The sequence below is a fragment of the Gymnoscopelus braueri genome (assembly GCF_963280865.1).
Source record: "Gymnoscopelus braueri genome assembly, chromosome: 4".
NCBI classification, from domain to species: domain Eukaryota; kingdom Metazoa; phylum Chordata; class Actinopteri; order Myctophiformes; family Myctophidae; genus Gymnoscopelus; species Gymnoscopelus braueri.
The window spans coordinates 20,265,343-20,290,293 of record NC_137605.1 but is presented as its reverse complement, the minus strand read 5'-3'; the positions used below and the strand labels follow the sequence as shown (position 1 = coordinate 20,290,293).

The 24,951-nt window shown below is 37.8% G+C and overlaps 2 protein-coding genes across 4 annotated transcripts in view; both read right to left on the bottom strand.

Moving 5' to 3' along the window:
• plekhg6 (pleckstrin homology domain containing, family G (with RhoGef domain) member 6) overlaps positions 1-11,180 on the bottom strand; it is a 343,569-nt gene extending 332,389 nt beyond the window's left edge. For both annotated transcript variants that reach the window (XR_013933096.1, XM_080427314.1), the window contains exons 1-6: positions 11,080-11,180; positions 5,908-6,130; positions 5,349-5,483; positions 3,646-3,783; positions 2,908-3,003; positions 2,760-2,810 (exon numbers count right to left, since the gene is read on the bottom strand). Coding sequence is in view for 1 of the 2 variants with exons in the window: in XM_080427314.1 (XP_080283440.1) it covers positions 2,760-2,810; positions 2,908-3,003; positions 3,646-3,783; positions 5,349-5,483; positions 5,908-6,130; positions 11,080-11,099 (663 nt within the window). In the remaining variant the exon portion in view is untranslated. The remainder of the gene's footprint in view (positions 1-2,759; positions 2,811-2,907; positions 3,004-3,645; positions 3,784-5,348; positions 5,484-5,907; positions 6,131-11,079) is intronic.
• A 712-nt stretch (positions 11,181-11,892) lies between these two features.
• On the bottom strand, positions 11,893-22,313 carry tnfrsf1a (tumor necrosis factor receptor superfamily, member 1a). 2 transcript variants are annotated; one of them, XM_080426218.1, is made up of 10 exons: positions 22,182-22,313; positions 19,873-19,975; positions 19,441-19,555; positions 18,495-18,620; positions 18,217-18,372; positions 17,806-17,884; positions 16,317-16,378; positions 15,566-15,774; positions 15,299-15,410; positions 11,893-14,988 (listed from the first exon to the last, which is right to left on the bottom strand). In XM_080426218.1, exons 2-10 carry the CDS (start codon positions 19,936-19,938, stop codon positions 14,681-14,683), a joined length of 1,233 nt encoding a protein of 410 aa, XP_080282344.1. In that variant the 5' UTR covers positions 19,939-19,975; positions 22,182-22,313; the 3' UTR covers positions 11,893-14,680. The 2 variants fall into 2 exon arrangements, with proteins under 2 accessions (XP_080282344.1, XP_080282345.1); XM_080426219.1 differs by lacking the exon at positions 22,182-22,313 and adding an exon at positions 22,057-22,166.
• Positions 22,314-24,951: the final 2,638 nt, after the last annotated feature.

Here is a 24,951-nt window from a genome sequence, read left to right as displayed (position 1 = left end):
ATCTGTGTGCTTGGTCACAACGGATGTTCTCAGTGTTTTAGAATGTAAGCGGTATGTAGAGCAGTGGAAAGTATAGCCTGCAGAATTGATCTTGGGCTGATGTGGATGGCTATTAGAAGAATAATCACTTTATTGTGGGATCGCTAAAGCGATCACACTAATGTTATTGCCACTATTTATTATTGTGGGATCGCTAAAGCGATCACACTACTGTTATTGTCAACACCGTTTTTTGGCCCCTAACTAGTCCTTCATACTTTTAGCTACAAACTCCGTTCCAACTCTTCAACGTTCGGCCTACTCAGGACATGTCGGCTACCATTTGAATTTTTGAAATAATTTGTACTTTTAGAGATATTTCACTTTTTACTTCTAAAAAACTCCCATTCATTTCAATGGAGAAATTCATACTTTTAGATAGAAACTCCGTTCCAACTCTATAACGTTCAGCCTACTTAGGACATATTGGCTACCATTAGAATTTTTTTTAATAATTTGTACTTTTAGAGATATTTCACTTTTTAAATAGTAAAAATACTTAAAAGTTGATAAAAAGAGTAAAAATACTTAAAAGTTGTAAAAATTAGTAAAAGCTACTTTAAAGTAAATAAAGTGACTAAAAATACTTTAAAGTAAATACCTTGAGTAAAAATACTTAAGAGTACTTATATTGAGTAAAAATACTTAAAAGTACTCAAAATGAGTAAAAATACTTAAAAGTTGAAAAAATTAGTAAAAATACTTAAAAGTTGATAAAAAGAGTAAAAATACTTAAAAGTTGTAAAAATTAGTAAAAGCTACTTTAAAGTAAATAAAGTGACTAAAAATACTTTAAAGTAAGTACCTTGATTAAAAATACTTAAGAGTACTTATACTGAGTAAAAATACTTAAAAGTACTCAACATGAGTAAAAATACTTAAAAGTTGAAAAAAATAGTAAAAATACTTAAAAGTTGTAAAAAATAGTAAAAATACTTAAAAGTTGTAAAAATTAGTAAAAAATACTTTAAAGTAAATAAAGTGACTAAAAATAATTTAAAGTAAATACTCTTTAGAACCTTTCAAACCTTTAGAACCTCTTAAACCTTTAGAACCTCTTAAACCTTTCAAACCTTTCAAACCTTTCAAACCTTTAGAACCTTTAGAACCTTTCAAACCTTTAGAACCTCTTAAACCTTTCAAACCTTTAGAACCTCTTAAACCTTTCAAACCTTTCAAACCTTTAGAACCATTCAAAGCTTTAGAACCTTTAGAACCTTTCAAACCTTTAGAACCTCTTAAACCATTCAAACCTTTCAAACCTCTTAAACCTTTCAAACCTTTAGAACCTTTCAAAACTTTAGAACCTTTAAAACCTTTAAAACCTTTAAAACCTTTAAAATCTTTAAACCTTTCAAACCTTTAACTCTACTAACACTATCAATACTCAATACCATCAACATTCTTAGCGATCCCACACTGTTTCTTCAGGAACAGTACCTTCTAGTTATTATATACTATATTCCCACCGTTTTTTGATGGCTAACTAGTCCTTCATACTTTTAGCTACAAACTCCATTCCAACTCTACAACGTTCGGCCTACTTAGGACATATCGGCTACCATTTGAATTTTTGAAATCATTTGTACTTTGAGATATTTCACTTTTTACTTCTAAAAAACTCCCATTCATTTCAATGGAGAAATTCATACTTTTAGATAGAAACTCCGTTCCAACTCTATAACGTTCAGCCTACTTAGGACATATTGGCTACCATTTGAATTTTTGAAATAATTTGTACTTTTAGAGATATTTCACTTTTTAAATAGTAAAAATACTTAAAAGTTGATAAAAAAAAGTACAAATACTTAAAAGTTGTAAAAATTAGTAAAAGCTACTTTAAAGTAAATAAAGTGACTAAAAATACTTTAAAGTAAATACCTTGAGTAAAAATACTTAAGAGTACTTATATTGAGTAAAAATACTTAAAAGTTGAAAAAAATTGTAAAAATACTTAAAAGTTGTAAAAATTAGAAAAAAATACTTTAAAGTAAATAAAGTGACTAAAAATAATTTAAAGTAAATACCCTTTAGAACCGTTCGAACCTTTAGAACCTCTTAAACCTTTAGAACCTCTTAAACCTTTCAAACCTTTAGAACCTTTCAAACCTTTAGAACCTCTTAAACCTTTCAAACCTTTCAAACCTTTAGAACCTTTAGAACCTTTAAAACCTTTCAAACCTTTAGAACCTTTAAAACCTTTAAAACCTTTCAAACTTTTCAAACCTTTAGAACCTTTCAACCCTTTAGAACCTTTCAAACCTTTAGAACCTTTCAAACCTTTAGAACCTTTCAAACCTTCAACACTACTAACACTATCAATACTCAATACCAGCAACATTCTTAGCGATCCCACACTGTTTCTTCAGGAACAGTACCTTCTAGTTGTCAATTAACACCAGCAACCATGCTGCCAAGGAAGTACATTTCTGAATATTTTTCACAAACTGTGCATTTCCTTTTTTTTTTACTCAAAGTGAATGGTGGTCGAATCAGGCTGAAACCTTTGCCCAAATTAGTGATTTCACAGACTGCTCACATTAAGTTTGAGATGCACAACCATGCTGTTATTAGGCCCTGTCTAGTATATTTAATTCTGTATCTTAATGTGTTTAATAGGTAATTTGTCCATGTTGATGTTATTCCCTGTCCATATTTTGGGACAACAGTCTTCTAGATCTAGAACAAAGCAGAGCTCCTGCATGCTCCTGCATACTGACCTCCAGGAGAAATCCATGCTGATGCAAGTTGACCAGGGCAGCAATAACCAACTGAAAGAAACAAAAACTGTACCGTTCAAGTAAAAACTACTTTCCACACAATGTAATATAGAATGCAGTGTGGTCGGGCACTGAATGACTGTATTACATCTTTGATGACAGTGAGCTTGTTGATGTAAGTGAGCTCAGTATGGAGAAACTCCCATAGCGCCTCCTGCTGGTGTCTCTGCATCTTAGACATTGTCTGGCCATAACAAGAGAAGAGGACAATCACGCTTACAGAAAGCACAAAACTCACAGACAGACAAGACATTTCACCTGAATAGTATTGATGCAGTGGTTAAGACAGCTTAGAAAGTGTTGTGGTCATGAAACCAGAACGGTATAATTAAGAAATGGAACTGAAATGGGCAATTCTGTAATTTATCATTGTTATTACACTGCATTAACATGTGGTTTAACCAATGAAAAGTATTCCAAGTAGTACACACCGATACAGTGCTTAATGAATACATTAATACATAATGGCCCAGGGGTCCGTGGTGGGGTTCCAAGGGGTCCCCAGCATCACAATATAGCATCACAATAATTTTAACCACTTTAACCTTTTATACTTTGGCTATTCAAAAATAGCAGGTATACAAGCTCATAGCGCGGCACTCGGTGCCACGCTATGAGCTTGTAGATCTGCTATTTGTAGATCTGTTTTTTTTTTGTGCCAACCTTTTAATACATATTTTTTAAAGCAAACATTTGTAACTCAAATCTTTGCCTCTGGGGGTCTCTGGAACAAAATATTTGAGATGGGGTCGGATCATTTTGGGGGTCCTTGACATGAAAACGTTTGAGAACCACTGCTCTATAGGGTTTGGTAGCCGCGCTGTACCGAATGGGAGTGCACGAGTTCAGTCCAGCCTTTTTCCAGCGTGGTTCCAAGAAGCTTCTCTTCCCATCTCCACCTCAGATCGACGGGCACGGGGAAGGCCTGTAGTGACTGCTTCAACAAGTCCAACTGACCCCGGTCCTGATGGGTGGAGAGAGACACAGAGAGAAGAGAGAGGGGAAACAAGAAATGACAAGTCAAATTATACCAGGTGCTTCTCTCTGTGAGTGAGTGAGTGAGTGAGTGAGTGTGTGTGTGTGTGTGTGTGTGTGTGTGTGTGTGTGTGTGTGTGTGAGAGAGCATACATTTGTTGTTAGCACTTAGCACCAATTAGCATGTCCCAGTAGCAACCAAACAGGGCTCAACTACTGCTGTCTTTGTAAACCAAAACGGTCCAAAGGTTAGACTGTTGCCCAATGCCCACTTAAATGAGCTTCTGAGCTTACACACCTGGAGCAAATGAATGAACGAGTGACATTAAGAACAGAATGCGAGGGAAAGAGAGAACAAGGGAGCAACAGAATGAAAGAAAGACAGAGAGAGAATGAAGGAAACAGAAAAGCAGGATGGAGAAAGAGGAGGGAAGAATTCAGAGAGAATAACAAATTAGTTAACAACAGTAACGAAGGGGGGAAAACATCATACAGTATCCTCAGTATGAATGTCACTCTAATTCTAGTTCTTTCAAAGTTAAATTAGAACTAAAAGATTTTTCTGTGTATGTCTATTGCTCAGTACAGCCAAGACAGTCGTTGTGTGAGCTGTATAGTTTTAGTTTTGTCATTCAGTATTTATTCAGATAAAAGTTGTGTTTCAGTCAGTATGTGTTCATATAGTAGTTGTGTGTCAGTATGTGTTCATATAGTAGTTGTGGGTCAGTCACTGTGTTCAGATTGTGTTGTGTGTCAGTCAGCAAGTAAGTATTCAGATAATAGTTGTGTGTCAGTCAGTATGTATTCAGATTGTGTTGTGTCAGTCAGTATGTATTCAGATAGTAGTTGTGTGTCAGTAAATATGTGTTCAGATAGTTGTATGTCAGTCAGTATGTATTCAGATAGTAGTTGTGTGTCAGTCACTATGTGTTCAGATATTGTGTTGTGTCAGTCACTGTGTGTTCAGATAGTTGTGTTGTGTCAGTCAGTGTGTGTTCAGATAGTTGTGTTGTGTCAGTCACTGTGTGTTCAGATAGTTGTGTTGTGTCAGTCACTATGTGTTCAGATATTGTGTTGTGTCAGTCACTGTGTGTTCAGATAGTTGTGTTGTGTCAGTCACTGTGTGTTCAGATAGTTGTGTTGTGTCAGTCACTATGTGTTCAGATATTGTGTTGTGTCAGTCACTGTGTGTTCAGATAGTTGTGTTGTGTCAGTCAGTGTGTGTTCAAATAGTTGTGTTGTGTCAGTCACTGTGTGTTCAGATAGTTGTGTTGTGTCAGTCACTGTGTGTTCAGATAGTTGTGTTGTGTCAGTCACTGTGTGTTCAGATAGTTGTGTTGTGTCAGTCACTGCGTGTTCAGATAGTTGTGTTGTGTCAGTCACTGTGTGTTCAGATAGTTGTGTTGTGTCAGTCACTGTGTGTTCAGATAGTTGTGTTGTGTCAGTCACTGCGTGTTCAGATAGTTGTGTCGAGTCAGTCAGTGTGTGTTAAGATAGTTGTGTTGTGTCAGTCAGTGTGCATTCAGACTGTGTAAGACGTCATGTGAACAGTACCTCAGGCGTAGGGTTCTTCTCTGACACTCCCTGGCTGAACAGGACCTGCCTCAGTGCGGCTCTGGGTTTGACTCCCACAGATGCTGCCTTGCTCACAGTGGCAATATCTGTCACCACCTTCTGCCTTGTACGCCTCTGGAATGTGCACGTATACAGGCAAGATCAAAAGAAGTTGCACACATCCCAAAAACCTTTTGAAGGACAAATACTGATGGCAGCTAGATAAGGCACTTAAGTCCCATTAGCTACAAATGGAACTGATAAGTGGCCAACAATAGATCAGTACAGTACGTCTAATTGATGCATGCTGACACACACACATGCATATGCACGCACAGCTTTTGTTAGTCAGTTACATAAATGTTTCATGGAATTGTTACTGCTCCAGGCTGTCAACCTGTTCCAGTGTTATATAAAAGTTTCATATCGTTGTTGCTGTACTAACCTGTCAGTCAGTGTCACTTTTAGGAGTTGTTGCCCTACACTTCTCTCACTCTCACTCTCACTCTCACACACACGCACACGCACACGCACACGCACACGCACACGCACAACTTGCCTGGTAGCCCAAAGTATTGAACCTGTGTTTGTCTGCTGACCCCTTGCGGTGGATGAGAGTCTCTGCAGGCGGAGCTGTGCCGTTTGCATGAGGCTCTGTCTCTTTGGTTTCTGTTTCTCTCTGCCTCTGCCCCTCCCATGCGTCTCTCCAAGGCACTCCTGGTTCATCCACTGCCGTTTCATTTTCCCCGCCATTGTTTACATATGGCGCTCTATAGGAGAGGCTGAGGAGGATAAACACACAGGGTTACTCATTGCCTAATAAGAGAATAGGAAGTTATAAAGGGCACATTCCACCGATAATCCCTCTGTGTTGTGTTTTTACAGTACAAGCTATTACTGCAGCCACTTTATACAGTACACCTGGCATTCATTACACTGGCCGCCTAGTGATGTCAACATGCCACTTTCTGTTTATCCATTTGAACCCATTGACAGAGAGCCTATACTTTTGGTCTTTTGGACTTATTTTAAACTCCAGCTTTCAACCTTTGCACTGTTGAGGAAACCGTATAGATTCCCAAACATTTCATTAACAGCATCGATGACCACTGGCTGTATTTTACATTTGATAAATAAACACTTGAACTTGAACTTTGACCCGGGTAACAGTCAGACTGGTCAGAGAGAGGTTTGGTTGTTGGCCTGTTCAAGCAAAATGGTCTTCAAAACCAGTGGGGCTTCACGCAATGTTCTACAGATACGTTCCAACTATTTGAATCTGATCATTCAATATGATTTGTGGAGAGCTAGGAGTTGCTTAGACTTAGCATAATTATACAGGTATAATATACTGTATATACAGTATAGAGAGCTGAAATAACTCTTCATCAAAACTTTATATTTCATGTGTTTAAATCAAAATAAATGTAGGCCTATAAAAACTGTTGTATACAAGTAATAAAACATAAGCTGAAGTAAAGTCAACATTGCTGCTTTTAAATGTGTGCCCAGCGGCAGAGAGACATTTTATTTAATATCCTTCAATTTGAGGTGAGGAAGTTATTTTCAAACATCTTCCTACAAAATAGTATGGTGATTGGTGAATAGATGAATATGGAACAGGAAGGAAATGCAAAGCACAATGCTTTCAAAGCAGAAGAAACCAAATTGGGGAAGTAAGTAGGCTATGATTTTATATGCACGGTTCACTGTGTGTGTGTGTGTGGCGCAATAGTGGAAAAACATGCACCACTCACTCACACATCACTGCGTGTGAGTGAGTGCTGCATGAGTGAGTGGTGCATGAGAATCATGAGTCATCATGTCAGTGTGGACTGGTGATTCTTTTATAGAGATGCCATCCATCTACACACCATGCAGTCAGGAGGCCTATCCAACATTATTTAAAGCAGTGGTTCTCAAACATTTTCATGCCAAGGACTCCCAAAATTATATGTATTTGGCCGCGGACCCCACATCTGAAAAGATTTTGTGCCAGGGACCCCCAGAAGAGAAGATTTGTGTTAAAAAAGAGCAAAATTATTCAAAGTCATTCAAACAGTTTCAAGATTTTTCTAAAATAGCAGATGTCCAAGCTCGCCGGTACAAAGTGACTCGCTGTGAGCTTGTATATCTGTTATTTTTGAGAACCACCGTTCTAAATCCTAAGAGTTTTTTGAAAAACATATGTTGCTAAACTGTATAGCTAAAATCTAAAATGACACAGATCCCGGTTTTTAATGGGGTTTAAAGCAATGAATGAATGATGTACAAAATGTGTGTTGTTAAATGGTTTAAAAACTATTCAATATACAATAAATTAACTAATTTTGCTGGGGACCTCCTGGAACCTGCTCCAGGACCACTGGGGGTCCCCTGACCCACTTTGGGAACCACTGATTTAAAGGTCCAATTTTCTTTTGGGTCATAGAGACTCTACGGTATATATTTTCAAAATGTAATTTCTTATCCACTTAAGCGCTATTTTCAAAGGTTTTGCATCGAGACACGTGAGATACAGTATGCTATTTTTTAAAGTGTTCTGTTTTTTTTATTCATAATTCTCTATCTATAATGATATGCCCAAAATAGTTATGCCAGATTGCCAGGGTTAAAAAATGGTTATCAAAATACTTTTTACCCTGCTTAATTGTTAATGTAATAGATCATTTAAACTCAAGTAGGATAATTACATTTAAATAGACTTCTACAATTTAGGTGCTATACCTAAGCCATTAGATGGTCAGATCATAATTAATTAAAAATGTAAGAACTGTGACAGAAAGCCTTAAATACAATAATAACTATATTGCAATAAAAGCGAATAAATGGAGATTTGTGTGGTATAATGGCATACTGTGTGTGTAATCATACTTTATAAACTATCATTTTGTGAAGGCCAAATCCTTGAATGTGAGGACAATTAGTTGATTAAAAAGTGGGAAAAAATAAGACTATTTTATCTGCAGACAGACAGTCATACTCCCTTTTGAATAGAGATAAACAAGAGCTCTTTCACAGAACAGGAGCTCTTTGATTGTTCAAGGTCTCTTCGGAGAGAGACAGTGCATTATGGCAGTGTTTCTCAAATAGGGGTATGTGTACCCCTGGAGGTACATGGTGGTACTATAGAGGGTACGTGAAAGAAAGTGAAAAAATGTAAAATTTATTGTAATGTTTAATGATACAATATTGACAGACTTTGTGTGATCCTGCCAATCTGTAAAATGTTAAACTTTTATTAAATAGAAACCAATAGGCCTAATTATTTGTTGACATAAATTGACATAAACACTGGACTTAATGTTATGGCCACAGTTTAAAATAAATCTGCTCAGGAGGTACTAATTGCAACTCTTTCACTCCATTTCTTATTTTGTAATGTTATTCTATCATTCATTCATAGAATCTGCTAGTTGTAGTCAGAGAGAGGGGAGGGGGGGGTACTTGGAAATCTTGGAAATGGGGTACAGAAGTCAAAAACATTTGAGAGCCCCTGCATTAAGGCATGTGAAAATACATACATTTTTGGGGGGTTTTATACGCAAGATAACGTTTTCATCCAAAAGTCTAAGTTGACAGTGAAAATAGAGAATTCAAAGAAGAATGGAAAGAGCTGCCCAATTCATGTGCCTGTCATTTACTCTCAAAATGGATAAAAGTATAATAAGCATTCTTCTGGCACGGGTAGACTCTCAATTTGGACATTATAGCCTATATGTGGGACTGTCAGTCAGATAATATAAATTATTTACAAACTAATATGCCGGGACAGATTTTATCATGTGCCACTTGATGCCCCAGTGCAATAAATCAATATTCTAAGATGTCTAAAATGTCCTATATAGGCTAATCATATCACTGATCTCAATTTCAGTGATATGCTCTCTCAACAAATAATATTCTACTTTTTCATACAGTACATACGTATCTGTAATGTGATTGTACTTACATGAATGGATTTTCTTTCTGTACTACTAAAACGAATGAAAGTTACAGTGCCTATTTTTTATAATCAGACTATATTTCCATGTTGTGTATGTCATTACAAACCCAACAGTGACAACCAAGACTGACAGTGACATAATAGCATAGAGGTGACAGCATCCACCAGAGTTTACAAAACAGTGAATATGACACTGATAGTTGCATGTTATAGGACGTCACAGGCTCACAGCACCCTGAGAGGCCGCACAGTATGGCCTTCTCATCAGTTCCTGCATACCAAACAGTAGCATCACAATGTCCGACTGAAGCGTTTGGTTACACAGAGGAATGTATGTGATTCTCAGGAAACACTTAATGATCATTTGAAAGATATGTATGGCATGGTATTTAAGAAGACAGCACTGTGGAGACAGAAGCATTAGAGGGGATGATGTGATTTAGGTCTTTATGACTTATTTTGATGAAGTATTCCTGCTATGATGCTATAGCTACTGCCCATCTCCACAGCAAGATTCTAGTCCAAATATATCAGCTAATTATTGTTCTTACAAGCTAATCTATGCGGAGAAAGACTGTGTGAACATTTTGTACAAACCTGCTCCTACATATCTGTATTATATTATGTACTGTATATCTTTTGATTATTTGATCTGTTTCTACTCTATGTCTATCCTCTCCCTTCTCATGAAAAACTACAAAATGATGGAGCGTGCAATGTCACCCACTTATTTACACCTGTAACCAACCTATGATGTGACAATACAGTTGATTCTGATTCTGATTAAAGCCTAATTTCTGACCATTTCCCTTCACAAAAGCATAAATAAAAAGCTGTAGTGTACAAACTATTCGGCCAGTCTCAGTAAGTGATATAGGCCATAGGGCCTACACCGTTTTTGTGGCTCTGATTCTGTAGATTAATGTAAACAGAATGTGTGGAATTTCATCAATAATGCAACTGTATCAACACGCATGCATTTACGTGCCCAGCACTGCCCACAAATGCACACACACCCATACACAGACATTTTTTTTTAAATGTCAAGGACCGCCAATTTGATATGCATTAGACCATCACCATGGACTCCCATTTGATACTTTAAAAAAATAATCCCAATCTAAGAGCATTTATTTTGTTCGACATGAATTGGTCCGATATAGTCTGTCATTTGCTCCAGAATTCCTTTACTGTCTATGTACAGTAGGTATAGAGATAACAGTGAAACTCTGATCAAAATAGCCATTCTTGTATGCTCTCTAGTTGTATTTACTGTACAGGTAACCATAATAATGATACAGATTAACTATCAATCATTTAGCTGGGGTCCTGAAACCCTGGCCCTCAAGGACCCCCGGGGCTTCCCTGATTGTACTGTGAGAACCACTGCTGTAGGCTATAGTATATTCCAACCATTCCTGCAATTATGATGACTCTAAACTGCCAGGCTCCAAACCACACTGACACAAGTGACTCACAAGAAATCTCTCACTGTAACCGGACATGTCTGAACTTAGATAACATTGGAATTCTAACTCCTCGACTCTTTCCGACTGTCTGACTGAAAAAGACAAACCTGTAGATTCTAGTTTCATTTCATTAATAATGTATAAATTGAGCCAATCGCAAGACAATACACAGTCCCACAGAGCAGTATAACAACACCAACATGTGGATCAACAAGTGAAGATATACTGTAACTTAAGGCATAACATCACAAATATAAATCACTGTCTCTTGCTCTACATTAATACATAGGTTTATAATGAATAAATAACATTTCACCTGGGCTTGGTTAGATCCATGTTGTTTCACGCAGTCATCTTTGGTTTCTGCCAGTTTTCCTCTCTCTTTCTGTCTGTCCCCTCCCACTCGCTCTCTTCTCTCTCTCTCTCTCGCTCTCCCTAACGCTCTCTCTCACCTGCACCCCTGCCCTTTGCAACTGGCCCAACAAGAACAACTGGATTACAGAGCCAACAAATCAGTGCTCAGTCCGGGTTAATGTGTTGTTACTGAGTGTTTGCCTGGCTGGGTGATAATTGACTACTCCAGAAGTTAGATGTCAATCAGGCTTATTGATCACCATGAACAAACAGGAGGTAATCGCTTTAGGAGGAGGTACCTCGTGTGTGCAATTTTCTGTAGTGAGTGCAGTCATTTCAGGTGTGTTGCATAACAGGGCAATACTGTATATAGGGTCATGTGCAGAGAGAATGAAAGCTGGTTGACATCAAAGCTGAGACGGTTCGCAGGTACGCAGTTATGGGGAAGTGATTAAGGTCAGTGACTGTATCCACAGTGCGGAAACCAGACACGGAAAGACTGGGTTGGAGGAATAAAGCCAATAAGATAGCAGTACGAGAGGGAAAGGGAAGGATGGGGTTAGAGGAGGTGCTGTTTAAGTGTTATTGCTACCTTGGCGGGAATGTAGAGAGGCAGCATGCCAGAGGATATACTATACACACACACACTGTTACAGTACATGCTCATAAATACACAAATTATTATTCACAGTCAATACACACACACACACCTAAATGAATGCCTCGATGACAGGTTGCATCTTTTCCTAACAACAATTACCACAGTTTACACATATATGAAGTACTCGTTTATTTAAAAGTTCAAAGATAAAACAATTAATCTCAATATACAACTTTAGTTTGCTCATCAAAATATAATTCTATGTCATTTTAAAATACATGCTTGTTTTCCGTTTCTGTTTCAAATATATATATGTAATTTTAAAATACATGCTTGTTTTCCGTTTCTGTTTCAAATATATATTTTTTTCATCAGTCAAAAATGTTAAAATAAAAAAGTGCTTAAAAGCATTGATAGAAAACTAAATACAAACATGCCCTTGAGCTAAAAAAACTTTTAGACATTAGATTAGATCTGCAGCCTTCAGGTTAACTCTCACTTACAAAAACATTATTTAAATGCATACAACATTTTAAAGAATAAAGTGTCCAGACTTTGGATAATAGTTATTAGTTTTATCTCTGGATATATATATTATTACATAGCAATATATAACTATATATTACTGAGGTGGAAGGAAAATCAACAAAATGCAACACATCTTCACCAATCACACCTTCATTAACCATATTCACCTGGAGGCCATTTTGCTCTTACATCTACTTACAAGTGCAAGATTAGAGTGAATGGCATGAACCCTCTCCAACAAAATAATAGGGTCCTTAAACAGAGTGCAAAAAAAACAATTTAGTGCTTCCAAGAAACTAGAATACCATCTGTAACAAAATGCTACCTAAATAACATTCTTAGCATTTTATGGTAAAGAAACAATAAAATAAAGTCAAAATAACATGTGTCAATAACAAACCAACATATACTCGTGAGTATGTCGTAAGAGCAACTGGCCACCGTGTGAATATGGTCAAAGAGAGGATCACCCAGTTGTTGCTGCAAGCTGAGACTGGCATCATGAAAACCTCTTTGGCTGAGACAGACTGAGACAGGGTGTGTCCTGTTGTCTATCTCTGTGTGAGTTAGACATGAATAATGCTAGTATGATGAAGCTTTAAGCCATGCTAATGACACTGTGCAAAAACAATAGCTGGGGTCTGAGCTCTTCCTAGAGAACACCTGCACAGGATTGTTTATGCAGTATAAATCTATAAAATACACACAAAATCAACGGTAAAATCAACAAAAATCAGTTTGAATGAAAATTAAATTGATTAGACGATACATGACAAGCTATTTTTTACATTTACTCTAGATGTATTATTCATTTTGGTTATGTGGCAATAAATACACCCACCCAAACAGCCCCTTTCTTAGAAATTATGTTGCATTTTGGTTTGCATTTTATACTTTGCGGACTACTTTATTCCTTGTTTGCTGCTGTTGCAATAGCACATTATAAATAAATAAATGTTAAAATAGCTTGCCATGTTGTCGCCTACACAGGATTTAGAAAACATATGCCTCAACAAAGTCTATAGATAAAGTATACAGTATATCTGACAATAAAAAAAACGAGTTTGTTCAACTGGCCTATATGTAACAAAATGTTCATTAACAAAAACAATGTCAACAACTACACTGATGAGAAAGCACTGTGGATCAGAAATGCATAGTTTGGCTCATTAAAAAAAAGTGAACCGTTACCTCCCTGTAGAAGGAAGTCATTTATTTTCATCTTCGTGATTAAATAAGTCAAATATGTTGAAGATCAAGGTGCCCACCTTGATAAAACTTTAACAGTCAAACTATAGTGTTGTCACTGGCTTTCCTAGGTCGCTTGTAACTATAATTAACATTATAGCTCTGCTATCACACTGGTTCCATCACACTTACTTTCTGTCCAGGCTTAACTATTTGTTTGACTGCAAAACTAATTATAACTATTTATGTATTTGAACTGTCTGTGCCAATTTTACGTTTCCGCGATCGAAAATATTCACTATGTGCAATATTTTTTCTTTCTTCCAAATTATGAAATGATCGGATCACGCACCTTGGCAAAAATAATTAGAATGATCATTGCAACCATAACCTCAGTAGTTTGATGCCCACCCCCACCCCTGCTCAGTGGCATGCAGGACAAAGGGGTGGGAGGGGGGTGTTCTGGTCACTTAGATCTCTGCTCAACGTGTGTAGCACCAAGTCCCTCAGGCTAACGTGTTCTTGAGGCTGTTTGGTACAGTAGTTCAATGAATGCAATACTTGGTCTCAAGAGTTCACTGTTCCATTTTCTGCGAGCAGAGTGCTAGTGTGTGAGCGCTTGTGCGTGTGTGTGTGTGTTTGAGAGAGGGTGAGACAGAGAGAGAGAGAGAGAGTCAGAATCTGCCAGCATACCTGTACGTCAAAAGAAGTCAAACAGTGGAACAGTGATTTTGCCACCTGGATCTCCACTCTTTGTTTTCGTCACTTGTCTCGGTGGACAAAGTGAGTGCTATCTCTCCCCATGAATGAATTGCCATTTGGTTGTACTTGTAGTACCTCAGAGACAAGAGGTATTTTTGAGGTTTGAGCAGTCCAAAATCCTCAGCCAACCGTGCTTCAAAAGCAAAACTGTCCATTGGTACGTTGTTGTCAGATACCGGAAATAAATCAAAATAGATCACTAACACTTTGAATTTCTGACCAATCATATAGAATGTTGCATTGGTGTCTTCTGTTGTGACGCTTGGCTAGTTATAAAATCGCCCGAACTTTAGCAAGGAAATGCGTTCATTCGATTTCCCCCGCAATTACGTCCTTTTGTTCTAATGACCTGGCCAAACTTTGTTTCCACTAACGTATGCTGCAGCCTTAAGTCAACAGGTGTAAGGCAGAAATACAGAGACAGAAGAAGAAAGAGCATACAGCATGCATACGTATATGTGTCTGCACGTTCAAACACGTCCTCTCATTGGCAGCTGTATTTTTTCTCCAACTCCTGGACGGCCTGACCCAGATTCATGTCGTCCAGTTTACCTAGCAACTCCTGCAGCCAGGGCTGCTGGTTAACATCACCTCTTCCAACAAAAGCTGATCCACCCGCCCTCAAACCCCCGTCTGCCCACACCTTCAGCATCTGGTAGTGAGCCTCTTTGATCAACCGATGGTCAGCCTCCGCCCGCTCGATCTCAATGTCTGGCACGTCCAGTTTACGCGCCAGCTCTTTGACCCGCGGCACGGGAACCCAATGCAGCACCGTGTATATCAACTCAGAGACTGCAGAGAGAGAGGGGGGGGGGGTTGGAGGAGGAGAGTGTTGAGTGGAGAGAGAGAGAGAGAAAAAAAGATAGATGAGAGGGCAGTTGAACACAAAGGGCTGCTGTGAGATCTCAGTCTGCACTCACCAGCAGACACATGGCACACCTGCGCACACGCATACACACAATAACACGTCTATAAATACACTCACATATGGGAACACACACATATACAGTGTAATACATATATACATACATACATACATACACGTGTACATAATACATACAGTACATACACTGTACACACACATACACACACAAGTACTTACTCTTTGGGATGCAGTCAGGTAGGTTGCTGGGCTCCTGTGTGCACACGGAGCTAGGAGGAAATGCCTTGTCGCACACCTTGTCTGGATGCTCCTCGAAGCTTTCTATCAGGATCTGCCGGGGGCATTATATGCACATTGGTAATTGTGTTTTTATGCATATATTATTCTTTAGAATTCTTTTTATAGAGTAACATTTAAAAAAAAGAAAGAATGACGGACAAAACAGGCCAATGAAATGGACAAAGTTCAGTTTCTCCTTTGGCATACCGAGGTGCAATCCACAGAGTCTTCTGTAGGGACGGTGGAGGCGCTTGTGACGGACGGGGTGCTTTTGAGCTTCCTTGTAGTTGTGTCTTTAGTCACTTTGTACGTGATGAAGCCAACCACCACCAGTAACACTGTCGTCGCACTGACTCCAATTATCAAGGCTGTCGGAAAGTTGTTGGGGTCATTCCGGTCACGTTCACAACCCGGAGCTTCAAGGAAGGAAGGAAGGAAGGAGTCATGAAATGTGATGCAAACCAAGCAGCCATACAGTGAATTTCACTACAGTCCTGTTTAAGTTCCAGTATATCATTACTTATATACAGTAGACTCTACTGTTTAAGTAATAATATACTGGAACTTGAAGTATGATTTTCCTTTTTTGTAAAATCATGCCGCGGGCCGCACTGGACTCCTCCGTGGGCCGTAATATCTTTACTGAGTAAAGATATTCTACAGAGCCTGTACTCCTATGGTACAAATACTACTTTTCCTATGACTTGTACAACAACAACAACAACTCCTACTGCTTATTACTTACAGTTACTTCTACTATTACAGTACTAGTACTGCTAATAAGACAAAAAGTTATAGATATTATCTATAATAATACGTATAACAACGCTTAAATATGTATTGTATTTAATAGCTGCTGGATCCTATAGCGTATAAGTTATTGACGACCTAACCAATTCGCTTCTGTCCCTTCCCCTGCTTGATTGTGACGTAGGCATCATAAATGTCATCAACTCACAGTTTGGATCCTCCTCACAGGGGGAAGCTCGTGGACAGAGATGTTTACATCGGGCTGTACAGCTGTGGAGAACATACAGGAAGTTTCAGTTTACTGTGTAGAGGAAGTAACACGTCCAGAGAGGAAGTATTTGAGACAGAGACTGCACTCTCTCAACAGGATGGCATGACACATCTAAAGTGCCTGTTGTGACAGAAATGGATACTGCTCGAAAGACAGGTATCATCTTGATCTTAGAGCAGTACAATTTAGTCACGGTTAATCTTATACAGTGAGTTTCCACGATTAATGAATGAATGAATGGTTTATTTCGGTCTTTTTTTTTCACAACAAATCAAAACAATTGTGTGGACTTTACAAAAAACAAAAACAAAACAAAAAATGTTCAAAGTCAGCTCACACACAAAATCCAAAATCAATGACCAAAAAAGGAATAGGCTGAAGCAAAATGCTTATTTATTGCCTATCCTTTACAATACTTAAAAACAAAATATATTTTAATATTAAAACAATCTTAAAATATACTGCAAAAAAATGAAAGAATATGTTTTACTTAAAACTGTACTCCTGAATAACTTTTTAAGGCTTTTTTAAATCTCCCTTGAGATGTACACAACTTAAACCCATCACTAAGGCTATTCCATAGTTTAACTCCCAAAATTGAAACACATCTAGCTTTAACATTAGTTCTTGCTTTTTTACGTGTTTTAAAAATACATAACCCTCTTACATTATACTTTCCTTTTCTTGGTTCAAAAAGACATTGAATACAAACTGGTAGGCTTTTACACTTAGCACAAAAAACAATTTCCAAGGTTTTTATGTACACCATATCTACACATTTTAATGTGCTGGATTTTATGAATAATGGATTTGTCGATTCAAGGTAACTAGCTTTGTTTATTATTCTAATAGCTCTTTTCTGTAGTTTAATAATAGAATCTATATTTGTTTTATACACAAATATAGATTCATTATATATATACATTAACAGCCACAGAATACTGAAATATGGACAAAGCTTCAGTTCCTTTAGAACCCCTGATGTGATTAATAAGAGGCAACATGTTTGGACAACTTACATAGTGTGATCAAACTAATTTGTTTGCCATTATTCATAATCAATACAAAATCTTGGAAAATAATCTGTTTTGTCATTTCAAATAAAATAAGGCAAAGAAGGACTGCTATATTATAAATGCTAATAGGTTAGTAATCCACACTTAGTTATCAGTGTGACCTCTGTTGACATCCCATGGAAAGATTGAACAACATCGGAAGTTGTGCTGCAAGTTGTGAGTTTCAATTCAACTTCCTCTTAAAAGTACTTCAACAAATCAACCCAAGCAAGTCAAAGATGAGGTCAAAAGCTTAAATCCTATGGGTATGTTGGCGGCTCAGCCAGCTAGATTCCCTGCTCCACCCCCTTAACATTAAGCAGACATGTTGTAGACGTCCAAATAAAAAACTAATATTTTAAATCACTCACGTCTCGCATGGTAGGCACTTGCTTTTGTCTTCGTAGTAGCCGTCCTCACATCTACACACAGTGTCGTGTTCTTGTGTACCTATGGACAGCAATAATAATACAATAATTATTACAGACTATAAAAACATATTATATATTATAAATATACGTATGTATAAGTACAATGGTGTCATATATCATGCACCATGTTTATCATGCAAAGAGTGAATGAATATACTGTATAGTATGTGAATAATACTGTATATAATACGCATATTTACAGTACCGGTACATCACATAGAAAATAGATTAACAAAGCCGTCAAATACTAACACAAAATAAATGGTAAGGAAGTTTGATCTTTGACAAATATATCAAACTGATTTGGTTTGGAATGGATGTCTTTTTTCTATCACTCAGATAGATACTCACAATTCTTTTTTAGTTTCTCTCCTGTTCCACACTCAGAACATTTGAGACAGTCAAATGTCTCAGAATCAATTTTCTTTTTGTAAAAGCCGCCTTTGCAGCGACAGACAGCATTTTTGTACGTGGTACATATCGATTCCTCCTCCTCATTATCTTTCTCTGTAGGGGAGGAGAATGAGAGAACACATTATCACTATTACTATAAATTACAATGACAACAAATGAGGGAGAACAATAATATTTCAAAAGTGATAGACAATAGCTGCTTGATAATAATTTACCTTTGCATTTTGTACAGCTTCTACAGTTGTTGGAGTAGTTTGGAAATTCATTGTATGTTCCGTTTTCACAGGCCGCACATTTGCTTGCATGGTTCTTTTCTTGACACTCTTCCTTTAGTTTAAATCCTGTAAAGCAGCAGTTGAATTTAGACCTCGCAGAATCTCTCCAACAGTCAAATGTATTGAGAAGTAAAGTGACATAAGCAGGGTTTTACTTTAGTGCAGAATAGAGGTGAAAGGTAACTATGGGTTCACAGGGTCTCTCGGCGATGCTGTGGTTTATCATTTTTAAAGCTAGATAAAGATCCAGTGTGATATGATTTCATGGGATCTATAATTCCAATCGGTATCTCCTCTGGGTCAGCACAGGTATGGCTGCGATGATGGGTGCTGTTCAGTGGCTGCCCATTGCATCCTAACACTGGGAACCCACTAAAGAAAGCGTAGCTTGTGGGCAGAGGTTTGTGCACAACTGGAAAAATAATCTTCACGTGCGCTATTGGAGCGCCCGTGTGCGGCCAATGAGAACGGCTGCATTCATTAACATCGAGCAGAAGAAAATCAGCGTCCACCGTGCGCTTAGGCTTGCGCGCCTGGTGGGTTTCTATCGTAATAGTTACAGTAGGAGGGGTTAAATGCAGGTATGTGCAAATGTGTTGATTTGGAGGATGGGATTTTTGCATTTTACATCTTGGGCATTTTTAATGTGTAGTCTATGTGAAATTAAGCATTTTAATATTGTCAAGTTCAATGATTAAATGTGCAACTGAAAATGTGTATGATTTTACACATTTCATTGTGGAACCAAAATCACAAAATCATTCTGTTTGTAAAAGACAGATATCAGTGTTGATAACATGCATGCATACTAATACATTTAATAAGTTGTGTTGCTTGTTTTTGTTGAGATGTGTACAGCAACGTGCAGTAGAATACATCACAGTACCTGGATTGCACCTGTTGCAACAGATCAGCTTGTCAGTGAGATAACCCCCTTCATCCCTGCATTTCTTCACTAAAGGTTCTGATGACGATACGCCAGAGGTGAAGATTAACATGCACTGCAGGACAGAGACAGAAATAACAGCAGTGAGAATTTACAATCATTCATCATTCATTGAGGACACAGAGTGTCCTATTAACCTCAGCTAAAATAATAATGCTAATATCAGAATTGCATAGCATTCTTCTCAGCAAAGTGCTCTGAAATGTAAAAAAGAAAAGAGGGAAAAAAAGAAAGAAAGAAAGACAGACAGTGTTCTACTTGAATGTTAACCTCAGCTAAAATAATCAAATAATGCTAATATCAGAATAGTATTTATTTTTACAAAATAGATCTGTGGATTAAGGAGATTCTTGTTAGATTGTTGTTTCTCACCAAGAAAGCCAATGTGTCAAGAAGGGATTTCTTCTTCCATTTCCCTCGAGTGCCAATTCCATCCATCCTCTTGACAGCTGTCAGTCAAGCCATCTGAATCCCCCTGCAAGTGTTGTGGAGTTTAACTACAAATAATAAAGCTAGTAGCCTATTTTAATCACATCTTGCCACAGTTGGCTGGTAGTCCAACACAATTCTTTTTTTTTAAAATTCAGATTGTAGAGGTTAATTAGCCTACATATTTGACATTTAGATGAAATAAACGGTGTCCATAGTTGGCTATAAAAGGAAAAGAAAGGAATTTGTTTTTTTGTGCTGTTGATATACAAACACCTACTGTATATGAACCACTTCAATCTGATTGCTGTCCAGGACAGGACATATACATCATGTGTTGTCAAAATAAGAGATTCTGCTCCAACAACTAATCTGGTCTATTGCTCAGCCCATTTAATAATAATAATAATAATAAAACTTTATTTGTTTGGATCCCACCCCCCCCTGGAAATCGCATGCATTTGCAATGTGATGCATTTGGGGATTATGAGGCTACAGCCCATTGTTGCCAAGAGTGCAATAAGTTCAAGAATGTTTGCTTGCCAGGAAGTTCTACAGCATAAATCTGATTGACCCATGTTTATTCAGATGTTTTGTTTCATGTTTAACAGCTGAGCTGAGCTATTTAAAAACAAGGGGGTTATATAGATGGGTTTCCCGTTGGTAAACATGAGAGGATGATGCGCGCGCAGTGGAGGGAAGAGCCTGTAGAGGGCGCTATTACCCGCAGCAGCTCTGGCCATTGCACATTGATAAAATAAATGGTCTTCACCGGGTTTAATGAAAGTAGATTAAATGATGCAGTTTGTAATATCTTCTTTACTCGATAAAAATGATTTGTCGGAAGTTGGATCTGTCTGTATATAATAGCAGCATTATGCCTATTATGCCTATAATAGCAGCATTATGCCTATCTAAATCCCGAAAATAACAATAGAGTGAATGGCACTTCCGGGTCGTTCTACCTCCCGCATGCGCAGATCGCACACTCTGCTCTGTGATGACGTCGCGCGGAAACCCATCTATACCTACAGTATGTTGTATTACATTGCAGATGCTCATGTCCATTTCTACAATGTAGTTTGATTGTCTAACTTTAGTAATGCAAACTATTTCTCTTCTTGACAGCTTGTTCAACTTCTTTCAATGTGTGGAGTAGGCCTATTTGGCAGCAAGTAGGACCAACGGTAGTCAAAGTCAAGCCCTAATATCCAATGCAATAGTACAGTACAGTAGGTTAATAATGCAGTAGGCTATGTGGGACTAAAAGAGGCACTCAGCGGTCACAACCTTTTCACAACTTTTGAATAGTGTTACCCAGTGGTGTAAAGTAAATAAGTACATTTACTCAAGTACTGCACTTAAGTACAATTTTTTATTTATTTTTTACTTTACCTGAGCAGGTCCAATTTTCAATACTTTTACTTCTACTCCACTACATTTCAGAGGCAAATATGATACTTTTACTCCACTACAATTATTTGACAACTTTAGTCACTAGTTATGTTGTAGATTTTTATCATTATTACAAAACATGCATTAACCACTTCAGCCGTATATACATTTAGGCCATTTGAAAATAGCCAATCTATAAGCTCGCAATGTGACGCATTGTAAGCTTGTAGATCTGCTATTTTCCAAAGATTTGTATACATTTGAAAACTGAAATGGGGCTACTGATAACTGAATTGGTACTTTAAGTACATTTTGATACCAATAATGTTGTACTTTTACTCAAGTAAATTTTGAATACCGAACTTCTATATGTGACAGAGTATTTCTACATGTGGTGTTGGTAGTTGGTACTTTTACTTAAACTACAAAATGTGGGTACTTCTTCCACCACTGCTAAGCGGTCACAACTTTTTCACAACTTTTGAATAGCGTTACCACGTTATGTTGCTCCAATCAAAGTAAACACTGTATAACGTTTTTAAAAAGAATCATGTTAATAGTGAAATGTACTGCAATAGCTAACAATCCTACAGCATCAAATCCTCAAAGTCGCCACTCAATCAATCATGCGATCAAAAGTATTTGGTTTCGGTTCCCACATTCACAACCATGACGCCCACCAGTCTGATATGAATCTATACCCACAAAATAACACGCCAGGTTTACCATCACCTTTAACCTGACCGCCGCGACGTGGTCGGGCGATGTGTGGTTTTTAGCTCGGGTCCATAATAATATATAACTCTTTAAAATCACAGTTTTTTCGTGGTTTTAACAGCAGAGACAGTGTTACCTACCGTGTTTCCTGTGTTGCCGTCGACTCTCCGGGAGACAGAGGAGGCGGACGCATACGGGAAATGGCTGGGCAGGTCACGCCTTCATTTCGAGGAAACACATCTATGTGATTACACGTTATGATTTTGTTATACTGTGTGTATATACTGCTGACTGACTGCGATGTAACAATAACCACAGGTAGGCACAGGTACCAGGCATCAGAGGGCATCTCATCTGCATGACTCAGTGCTTGAGTCTGCCTTGCAGAAACTTGAAAGCAACACTGGATTGGATCATCAGTGTTGGAAAACGTACTCACATGTTTTATTTAAGTAAAAGTATCATTATACTGCAATGTAGAAATAGTCCCCGTATTCAAAATGTACTTGAGTAAAAGTACAAAAGTATTGGCATCAAAATATACTAAAGTACCAAATTAAAAGTACTCATTGTGCAAAATGTCCCATTTCACAAGTTCAAAAATGTATAAAAGTATTTTCAAAATAGTCGACAATGTATTGTGAGCTTGCAGATCTGCTATTTTAAAATGGGCAAAATATATATAGGGCTGAAGTGGTTACTGTGTTTTGTAATATCAAAATCTACAAAGTAACTTGTATTAAGGTTTTAAAATAAAATTGTAGTGGAGTAAAAAGTAGCCTACAATATTTTCCTGGAATAGAAGTAAAAGTATTGAAAATTGGAAATACTTCAAGTACCTAAACATGACAAGATTATGCCACATACAGTATATTATAGGCTATTATATTATATTATAGTAGTGGTGTGTTGTAATGTAATGTAATTTAGTAAGCTGCCAGCAGGTGTACTAGGAGCTCATTCAGCAGAGCAGAGACAAGTACTTCCTCAGGAAAACCACATTCTTCCTTTTAATTTGCTGCCTGGTTATCTTAACCATCTCTCTCTCTCTCTCTCTCTCTCTCTCTCTCTCTCTCTCTCTCTCTCTCTCTCTCTCTGTCACACAAATACACACACACACACACACACACACACACACACACGCACACACACACACACACACACACACACACACACACACACACACACACACACACACACACTCACACGCACGCGAGCATGCACGCACGCACACGCGCGCACACACACACACACACACACACACACACACACACACACACACACACACACACACACACAAATGACAAAGTACAGTACACACCCATATCATATGCAGTAACAGAAGCACCTAATTATGTTACTTTCACATACTGTAGCCTACAACCAACCAGGCTGCAGCTGTTCTTTTCCCCTGGAGACAGGACGCCATCTAGAGCTTGAGTTTTGTCATGTGTTGGAATGTATAATCCTCTTCTATGCTATTTCCTTTGTCTTCTTTCTGCTCATGTGATAGCAGTTTGATCTTGCATTTGCTTTTTGTCCTTTTAAACATTTTGTTTACTGATTTTATTTTTTTGTAAATGTAAAGGATATTACATACAAAATAAAACGGGAAAATATAAACAACTTGCAAGAGCCACAACAACCAGATAAAAATGACATAAAATAAAAATGAAACCTCACAAATAAAACGCATGTGTAAAATAAACTAATTTATAATTTAGAGTGGTCTGATTCCATATGTTAGGACATACATGGGACATCATTAAAATGTCCCCTTTGGCACATAAAGAATAGCATATCACCCAAGGCTCATCCCATTAGCCAGCACTCATCACATCACTTTGCTTATCAAAATCCAAAAATGCTCCCCAAACCTCTTTGAAAGTATCTTGTTTACCATAACCATACATGTTATATTTTCCATTGTAAGGCTAGATTACATTTTCTTCAGCCATCACCCAATACTAGGCCTGTTCATGCTTTTCCAGATGAGAGCTAGAAAGTATGTTGCTTGCAGTAAACGCATGTCTATGTGTTTGGGATGGAGAGGCAGATTTACTGATACTATTTGGTATCATGAGATACCTCCTTATAAAATTCTTAATTTTGTTCACAGTCCCATGAGTCCCTTGTTTAGAGTGATTGCACTTGTAGCATCTATCTGGATGCATTCTATTCAACTTAACAGTATGTTCACATCAGCCTATTGTATAGTAATAGTTTTAGCCGAGTATTCACGTCAGTTGAACCAGACGCCACCACATCTAAAGTGAATAGGGTATTCTGATAGGCTTTGACAATGGTTCTTGGCGGCCTTGAATAAGCTCAGGTTTTCTAGGAATCACATTTTACTATAAGTTCTCCAAATGACATAACAATCTTACAGTATCTTAATATCTTTAAGTCCAGAACTTTCCTTAAGGGCACGGTCCCACCACACTTTTATTTTACCTCTGGGGCGGAATCTGCCAATGCTTTGTCAATGCAAATGCGTGGATTCTTGGAAGAATGCATTTGCATTGACAAAGCATTGGCAGATTCCGCCTCAGAGGTAAAATAAAAGTGCGGTGGGAGCGCGCCCTAAATCCCTTGTTGGCCCAAAGCTGAAAACCCAGATCAGCTCTCCTGGGAGAGCTGATCTGGGTTTTCAGCTTTGGGTTAGTCTCTCTAACCTGACTTCGCCAAATGGAAGAAGCTTGCGACACACATTTTGTTTCACAGCCCGCCCTCATCTGGCTGAGTCAGGTTATAGTCTCTTCATATCTCCATATACAGTAGGTCTAAAGCCTGACAGAAAATGTTTCACCTAGGAATTTCCAAATGTTGATTTTATTTTAAACAATGGGATTATTGTAGTTTTCTTAATTTCTTGATATCAGCTAAATACATGTAGAGGTTGAGGGTTAG

What these genes read in the sequence shown, in the direction of transcription:
- tnfrsf1a (XM_080426218.1), bottom strand. Translation starts at nt 19,938, where the DNA reads ATGGATGGAATTGGCACTCGAGGGAAATGGAAGAAGAAATCCCTTCTT. An exon ending in TTGACACATTGGCTTTCTTG is followed by an intron (nt 19,556 to 19,872) that starts GTGAGAAACAAC and finishes TCTGTCCTGCAG; the next exon opens with TGCATGTTAATCTTCACCTC. An exon ending in ACTCTGTGGATTGCACCTCG is followed by an intron (nt 15,411 to 15,565) that starts GTATGCCAAAGG and finishes TGCCCCCGGCAG; the next exon opens with ATCCTGATAGAAAGCTTCGA.